Source organism: Aulonocara stuartgranti (assembly GCF_965226115.1).
Source record: "Aulonocara stuartgranti genome assembly, chromosome: 7".
NCBI lineage: Eukaryota > Metazoa > Chordata > Actinopteri > Cichliformes > Cichlidae > Aulonocara > Aulonocara stuartgranti.
This window is the reverse complement of record NC_138945.1, coordinates 14,687,702-14,697,005: the sequence shown is the minus strand read 5'-3', so window position 1 is coordinate 14,697,005 and position 9,304 is coordinate 14,687,702. Positions and strand designations below refer to the sequence as shown.

At 40.8% G+C, this 9,304-nt stretch overlaps 1 protein-coding gene across 1 annotated transcript; it reads left to right on the top strand.

Moving 5' to 3' along the window:
- The first annotated feature begins 3,406 nt into the window (after nt 1–3,406).
- Nucleotides 3,407–8,791, top strand: otpa (orthopedia homeobox a). The gene is made up of 3 exons (XM_082542036.1): nt 3,407–4,140; nt 4,650–5,065; nt 7,342–8,791. Exons 1-3 carry the CDS (start codon nt 4,065–4,067, stop codon nt 7,861–7,863), a joined length of 1,014 nt encoding a protein of 337 aa, XP_082398162.1. The 5' UTR covers nt 3,407–4,064; the 3' UTR covers nt 7,864–8,791.
- The last annotated feature ends 513 nt before the right edge of the window (nt 8,792–9,304 follow it).

Below are 9,304 nucleotides of genomic sequence, written 5' to 3'. Positions count from 1 at the left end.
TTACCGCCCTAATGAGGCGCTGCTACTCCGTGACATCTACCCCGCTCCATCTCGTTAAGGAAATCGCTCTTCAATGCTGATTATTTTATTTGGAGGTATAATTATATTTCTTTCGGATAAATCACGGGCCTAATCGAGTCCGTGCAGAGGGCAGCGGCGCTAATTGAGGCATGAGATGCGGCGGCGGGGCGCTGCACCTGCGGGTTTGTGTGACCGGAGGACCCACGCAGGCTGCTGCTGACAGCTCGGAACGTGTCGTGGCCGGATGAGAAAGTAACGTGGAGAAAACACTGACCCGAAATCCTGTGTTCAAGTGGACGGAAATACTCGCGTAGACTGCTTATAAAAATAAAAGCACTAATCAGACGTAATAAAGCTAATAGTGGCATGGCAGATGTAGCTTTTTCCTGGTTAATCCGTTGAAATGCATTTTAATTTGCGTGCTTTGTAAACATGTTGCTCTGTAGTAATACATTTCTCAGACTGAGTACAAAGTGGACTACACATTTGCTTCTGAGATGCACGGGAACCCTGCGTCGCTGCTTTTTACAGCTGTCACCTAGAAGTTTCATTTCGCGCCTTCCAGAGTCACGTGACTTATCAGGAAATCCAATTAAGTCTTCAGAAATGACTCCATAATGAGCTAATTGTTATAACTTCGGAGCATGCTCGATAGCCATTTCCAACCTGAAAAAGGTTCCTTTTTATTCACCTGTTCTTTATTTGAAGTATCTACACTTAATTGTGGCATATTTTTTATTTTCCCCTATACTGTAGACAGTAGCCTTTATTTGCAAACTGTGGATTACTGTTAATAAAGTGGGTAGAGCCATACATATTCAAATTTCTATGCATACAGTGATTTTACATTTAAGGAAATGTTTTAAAGTAGGATATTATGTAACAGGCTACATGGTTTTACGCACAGCCCCCATCAGTCATTTCGGTCGACACGTTGTTTTCGTCATATTCTGCTCCTGAAACTTTGTCTGTGTCAAACTTCTTCTTTTTTTCCTTTTTTTCATTTCTTTTCTCTCTTTTTTTTTGCCTGACGCAGAGCGGAGAGCTGTAGGTTGCAGCCGAGTTGCAGCATCAGCTGCAGCCGTTTCTCAGCTCCCTCGCCTCTGTATAACTTATTACTCCAAATACTCCAGACAGCCACCAAATCAGCTGCGTGAAACAAGAATCTCATTTGTTAAACCGGGAGCTCGTGCAGATGGAAGATCAATTGTTTTGCTCCTCAGAAATCTCGAACTGAGTGAATCCAGACTGCAAAGGCAAAGCAGGGAGAGCGAAAGAGAGAGAGAGAGAGAAGTTGCAAACAGTGGCCTGGGCCATGGTTTGGAGAGCCTGCACTGTGAACCAGAAGGTCACGGGTTCAAGTCTGGCCTGTTATCAAAAGTGCCTCCACCAGCAGCAATAACACATGGGTTTGACTACACCACATCGAGCAGTGTTACATTTTTATTTTCAGATATTTTTTTTACTCTCAGTTTTATTAAAAGTCCTCAGTTCTCATCTCCACAATGCGTGAAAATGTCTACTTTCCACTCAGATGCGCCGCATTAACTTTCGCGGGGGCGGGGGGATTTGTTTGTTTGTCTATTTTTATTTATATGACGGAAAAGATTGATGCGAGCATGTTAGAAGAATTTACAGGAGGATAAACGCAGTAATAGCTGTGTCTAGGTCATTTGCTTACCCTAATTAGCCAACAGCAGCAACACACACACATAAAATCTATTCACGCTGTAAGGTGAAAGGTTGCATTTAATGAAATACACTGTTATATAAAAGTAAACACTAACAGTAATAATATTAAGAAGGAATTAAAGATGTATGTCTGAGTCTCCATTGCACTGAAAACATGAAATATTTTTGATTTCATATTCTCGGTAATGGCTAAATCATTATATACAATCTAAAACAATTAAACCAGTTAAATAAACATGGGGGCCAATATTCCCAGCACTGATATTTAATAATAAATACATTAAAATAAACTTTGCATCCATAAAATAACTATCGCCTCTCCTTTATGTTTGTGCATAAAATTTTTAGGATTCGTTTTTTTTTCCCTTTTCGTTTTGTATCTCAGGCCCACATTCAGCACAAATATCTCACGCTGCTTGACATGTCATCATCACCTCTCACGTTGTGTCGACCTGCCGCAACGAGAGGAGTCATTCGCTCGTGTTTGTACAGCTATAAAAGCGTGCAGCTCTGGACAAGTCGTAAAACGAAGCGCACGATCCATCATCGGGGATTGTGAGGATTTGAAATGATCCTCACAGCTTTGGGGGCGTCAGGAAAACTTCCTCAAACACGATGCCAGAGGAAGAATATATTTCACTTCTGCATTCGAGTATTAATGCGATCAGTAATGACATAGACCCTTTTTGGTTTGTAAAATTTGGATTTAAAACGGTTAGCTCCGGCTTAAAAAAAATCTTCACAGCTACCTCAAGTCCGGCTTTCAAATGGAGCCTTGGAGAGAAAAAAATAGAGACGAGAAATATCTCCAAGTCCCCCCCCCCCCTCCCCCCTTTGTTAAAAAATCTCCTCCACATCCCAAACAGACCCCCGAGCACGACTCCTCTCCGTCCGTCCATCCACCCATCCCTCCCAGTGTGTCACTTGTGCCACCAGATTGCATGCAAATAAAAGCTGCGCGGAGGCAACTGAAGCCCGGACGGACGAAGAAAAGAGACCCAATCGAGCCCCGGGTTCACGCTCGGACGCCTCCTTTGTGTCTCTATTTTTTCCCCCAGCACACAATAAATAAACCGGTTCTCTCAAAACGTTCCGACATCTGTCTTAAGTTTTTTTTCTTTTTAAATATATAATGTAGCAGACTGTTGTGTGCATGTGTGTGTAGGCTAGCAAAATAAAAATAAAAAAGCAGGCGTGCTAATTGAGTCTAATGGTGGTTTACTGACAAAGAGAGTTTTCAGTTAATTTTTAAAAGCTTTTTCTTGTTTCTTCAACATAATTTAGACAGATGATTTTTAAAAAAACAACTGATGCCTCCCCCCATCCCCACCTGAAAGTGTTGGAAACATGATTACGTGGTTGCCCGTGTTGTCAGACTATCTGTTCAGGTGTCAGACTTTCGGGTATATTAGGCTGACTGTGTCCCTTTATCAAAGGCGAGCATCCTCACTTTACTGTTCGCTGAATTAATTTGCTCACACATCATTTAGACCGAGTCCCTCCCTGCCTGACAGTTGGAACTATACAGGAGATCACATCCACTTTATACTGCTTTTATTTCAAAGTGCTCAGATATGACGAATCTTATATAAACCTGCTGGCCTTGAACATTAGCCTGGTCACAAATAAAGTTAGTTGATTCCAGTAACGGGAAATAAAAAAAAAGAAAAAAAAGTCTGACCTCCAAGAGGTATTTAATGTCGTAAATAGGTGGATGATATCGTCAAGCTGACTAAAAAGAAAAAAAATGAACAAGAAGAAGCAGTATTAAAAGATGCAGACTCGTAGCTGTCATGTGGTATCTCTTTATGTGGTTCTTCCTAATACGAGTAATAATAATTCTTGTCCGAGTGGCTTGCTGTAAAAGCACACGCAGAGCAGCGTGCGCAATTAAACAAATATTGTGGTGATCCAACATTTCTTGAGCGGGTCGAAGCTTTCGCTCAGATATTAAATCAGGTTATTTTATTGGATGTAATTTGGGGGGAGAAATCAAAGCCAATTACAGGAATGAGGAGGAATGAACTTGTGGATGGAGAGGATGGAGAAGGAGGAGGAGGAGCAGGTGGAGTGGGTGCTCGGGTCTCGGGCTAAAGCTGACATACCTCAGGCTTCAACTCTGATTGGTCCTCGTTTGGAGAAGCTCATGGGTTCATTCCGTTGTTAAGCGCCTCCCCATTTCGCTAAACTACATTATAATGCAACGAACCTCCCTTTTAACCACAAACCGAATTTGCTTTCATTTAGGCTATATATTTTTCTTAAATAGGTTAAAGTCATAGAGATTTTTTTCTTTTTTTCGTTTCCTTTTTTTTTTTTGGGAATAGCATTTCGCCCTGGAGCGGTGCGCAATGCTATCTCATGCCGACCTCCTGGATGCTCGCCTCGGTGAGTTAACATCACCAAACTCCGGTCTTCAACTCTACTGTAAGCTGGAGGAACTTCTAATCTTAAATCAAGCTCAGAAATGGTCAATTTGCTTCTTATGTGATCTTAATGGGGCTGAAGTGAGCTAAACTCGCTTAATTCATTGGAAAAGTAATTATTATTATTATATTACTGCGTAATTTGATTTAACAATTTTCCAAGATACCAGTGTGATCAAATTGAATGAAGAGTATTTAAGGAGCAGATTGCAATGTGCATGCTGTCTCTTGAAAATAGCTGCAGTGGCTGTTTCTGTTCTTTTTTTTTTTTCTTTTTTTAAATGTCTGTATTTGTGTTGAGGCGTTTAAAGCATGCACAACAACTGCTTCATCCTCTACTGCAGCCTAAACAATGCTTCAGCGGCTCCTAAATTCGCCTTTTCGCATGTAAGGCATGCTTGTTGTGTGCACTTGAATATGTCACTGCATTTGCCTAACGTGTTCCTTTTCCTTCCTGTATAGACCAAGTGTTTAATGTGCAGCTCTCACCTGCTGCGGTTGTCTGTGCAGGGATGAAGGATGCCGCGGAGCTCCTGGGCCACAGGGAGGCTTTGAAATGCAGGCTCGGCGGTGGGGGACCTGACCCGGGACACTCCGGGGAGCTCGGCCCGGGCCCGGACGGCGTGGAAGGGACTACGATGCTCCCGGGTGACGATATCACCAGCGGCGGGGGATCCAACCCGGTGCAGGTGAACAGCAAAGAGCAGGACAAACAACAGCAGCAACAGCAGCAGAACAACAACAGCAACAACAACCCCAACCAGTCTGGAGGGCAGCAGCCCCAGAAACAGAAGCGACACCGGACCCGCTTCACGCCGGCGCAGCTCAACGAGCTGGAGAGGAGCTTCGCCAAAACACACTACCCTGACATCTTCATGCGGGAGGAACTGGCTCTGAGGATCGGCCTGACGGAGTCCAGAGTGCAGGTGGGAGGCGGCTGGGAGTGTGATGTTGATAAGAAATGAAAATGAAGAAAATGAACTTTTGAAAGCCCAGATTTGAAACATACAGGCGTTAAAAATAAAATCTCCCGGAGTACCGAAAATGCAACAAAAATAATACCTGCACATTAAAGTGATTAAATATTGAACTATTAAAAAAAAGCCCAAATGCTTTCATTTGGAGCTCAATCGTTACTGCAACATAACACAATTAAGTTACTCTGCAGACGCTACAACGGCTCTTTAGAGGAAGCTTACCGAAACACTTTATTAGGATGCAAAACAAAAACAAAAAACAAAAAACAAAAAAAGCAGTCAGGGTTAAGATTTTAGATTCTTTTGTTTAATTTATTCTTTTATTTTTTCTCACAAAAACCAAATTCTAAGCTAGAGGAATGTGTTATATCAATTTGTGCAAATAATCAAGCTTATTGCTTGGTTGACATATCAAAAATATTGCCTAAGAAGGAATGCAAAAAACAAGTTTTAGTATTTCACAGAATTGTAGTCACTGTAAAAAATAAAATAAAATAAACGACGTTTTATGGCATCCGCCTATTATTAATATTATTAGGTTTTTATAGTTTAATTATTTTTAATGTTAATGTGTCTGACACACACTGCGGTTTATCTTCGCATTGAACATAACGAGTGCAGGTGTTATTAAAAAAGCTTGATACTAACATGCCATTCTTTCGTTATAAAAAAAGGTGCATTAATTGGGTTGTTTGTAGTATTTTATTTGATTTTATTCAAACTTTATAAAATATCACTTTTCTTTTAAAAACCGAGGTTGCTTTATTTTAATGTTTACTTATTAAAATGGCCCAAATTCCAGAGTCTGCCGCATGTAATCCATCTACAGGGAACCAAATGCTGACGGCAGCTTTATTATACTCGATTAATCGCCTCGTATCAACCTTTTAACAGTCCTGAACTAACAGTGATGGTCAGTCTACAACTTCATCAGACTGCATTTCATTCTCGCTGTAATGCTGCCACTTCAGTGGCTCACTCTTGCGCCTTATTGGATGAGAACGGAAATTGCGCTTGGATCGCTCGCATGTGAAATAATACCCCATAATAATCATTACTATTATTGCAAGAGTCCATTCAGTCCCTCCGCCATTTACATAAAATCAAAATTAGCGAAATGACGCTCATCTGCTATTATGACAGCGCTGAAAATAAGAAGCAAGATCCAGATTCGATTTAGCGATGGGCCTGTCACCGCTGTCTGCGTCTTAATGCCGGACGCGCTGAAGATGCACCCTGTCTCATTTTTATTTCTGTTTTTTAAGGGGGGATGAGAAATTGCGTTTTCTTTCCTTTGAAGTGTAATGCATTTCAGGCCGGATTTCACGGCTGGGTTACTCCGGGGAAAGAGACTGCGATTGTCCCGTTCTTATTACTGCGCCCCACTTTCTCAACCAAATCTTCACATTAATCATAGACGCCCGCTTACAGCCAGACCCACAGAAGCACGGGGACTCCGGGACTAACAGAGCAAACCACCGCTCTACAGCAGCAATAACATTGCCTTTTTTATCCCAGGCCGGATGTAGCACAGGAATCTGAAAAAATGTGGCTCAAACTATACGACGACTGCTACTACTACTACTGCTACAAATAATAATAATAATAATAATAATAATAATAATAATAATAATAATAATAATAATAATAATAATAGTAATAATAATAATAATAATAATAATAATAATAAATAGCCCACAAAATAACTTTAAAGTAGAAAATATTTAACATAAAAATCTGGTTGAACCTTAAAAAAATAAATAGGTCTCTCTCTCTCTTTCTTAAAAAAAATAAAAAAAAAATCGGCACCACGATGTCAACGGCAATGAATAATTAAAATAATATAAAAATAAAACCTGGTACTCTTTAGTGTCATTTCAACATTAATGTGAATGTTCACTCATTACTGCAAACAGCTGTTATTTGAGAATTTAACCAAAATTCATAAATCTGTGTATTTCTGCTGTGATTTATTGCTGGTGCATTTCCATGATCACACATTGATATCATGACCTTTTTTTAAATATATATATATATATATATATATATATATATATATATATATATATATATATATATATATATATATATATATATATATATATATATATATATATATATATATATTATTATTATTATTATTGGTGCTCCCAGCGTTGGTAACGTGACCTGTCACTAAAGTCACTGACTCAGCTCCCCCTGACTCCTCCCGTCTTTGTCTGCAGGTCTGGTTCCAGAACCGACGGGCTAAGTGGAAGAAGCGCAAGAAGACCACCAACGTGTTCCGGGCTCCGGGGACTCTGCTGCCGACGCACCACGGTTTGCCTCAGTTCCCATCCGCAGCTGCGGCAGCAGCGGCTATGGGCGACAGCCTCTGCTCCTTCCACGCCAACGACACCCGCTGGGCCACGGCAGGTATGCCTGGCGTGTCTCAGCTGCAGCTCCCGCCCGCTCTGGGCCGCCAGCAGGCCATGGCGCAGTCCCTGTCTCAGTGCAGCCTTGGAGCCGGACCACCGCCCAACTCCATGGGTCTATCCAACATGTCATCGAACGGCTCCGGGCTGCAGTCGCACCTCTACCAGCCCACTTTCCCCGGAATGGTCCCCGCGTCTCTATCTGGCCCGACGAACGTGACCGGGTCGCCTCAGCTGTGTAGCTCCCCGGACAGTGACGTCTGGAGAGGGACAAGCATCGCCTCTCTGCGCCGCAAAGCGCTGGAGCACACAGTATCCATGAGCTTCACCTAGTGACGACAGTCAGCGCAACGAGCTTTTCTTTCACCAACTACAGAGATCTTGTGCATTTTGTTCTTACCCACCCAGTCCACCCAAAGAGGCACAGTGGGACAAATACACCCGGGATATTTGTTCAGATAACATTTTTTCTTCTTCTTCTACCCAGTTCACGAGAAAGAGGGGGAGAACTGACATTATTCATTGGGCCCTTTGGCCTTTATTAACCATAGGACTGGTTCTGTTTTAGGCTATAATTTATTATTTCGCATGTAGCCTCGATCAGCTATTTATTTCTCTATTTAAACGAACCGATGCGTGAGTTCGGTATTTATTCACTTATTTATTTATTTATTGGGCACATCCAGCCCTGGCCATGATTGCCGCGGGGCACTCGGTTATATTTGCTCGGTGACTGAAGGTTTTTGAAGACAAATTCTGTGGATACTTTTAACTACAAAAACTAGATCACAGATTCAATCTCCCCCTTTCCCCCCCTCCTGCTGCACAGCATGCAACTCTATAAGACCAAAGGGATGCACACTGGCCACGCAAAAGCCACACACCTGGAGATTTAAAAGAAGGAAAACATGGACGATTCACCAGGAGGGAGACTGATTTGACAGGAACGGGGGTAAAAAAATAAATAAATTAAAGACTTGACTGCATGTGCTGTCCAAAGCAAAAATAAAAAGGGGGGAAATACTCTGAATTAAGACATTGAAAGTGACTTAACTATAATCTGTTATATAGGATGTTTTGTGTAGCGGAAGCACTCTTGTTCCCATTTGGTCAGTTTGTGATAACTTATGTTTCCAAAATTATGTCTGTGCTTATTCTCAGCTATGACTTTCTTAAATGTTTGAACCGTTTTGTTTCATGGACATGTTTATATCAATTCAGTGTAAATGATCAAATAAAAACCATTTTCAATTATGCCACAACACGAATTAACCCTCGTTTCTTTACAAGCTCAGTCCAAAAGGTATTTAGATTTTAAATGATTGTAGTGATGAATCTGAAATTTTTGTTTAGCGTTAACTGTATCAAATTCTCTATCTGGTATAAACTTATTTAAGTAAAAAAAAAAAAGTTATTTGTGATGCTGTTAACTTCTTTGCCTTACATCTATCTATCTATCCATCTATCTATCTATCTATCTATCTATCTATCTATCTATCTATCTATCTATCTATCTATCTATCTATCTATATATATATATATATATATATATACACACACATAGATATATATATAGATATATATCTATATGAGCACTTCCACACTGAATGCTCAAAATCCAGAATCCACATTAGTAATTTAGGAGAGATCAAGCGTGTCAAACTCAATCTCAGTAAAGACCAAACTGACAAATTAGAGTCAAAGGTGTGTTTCTTCATTTTGTTATTTTTGTTATACAAATAGCACAAATAATGACCTCCAAAGCCCCAAACGT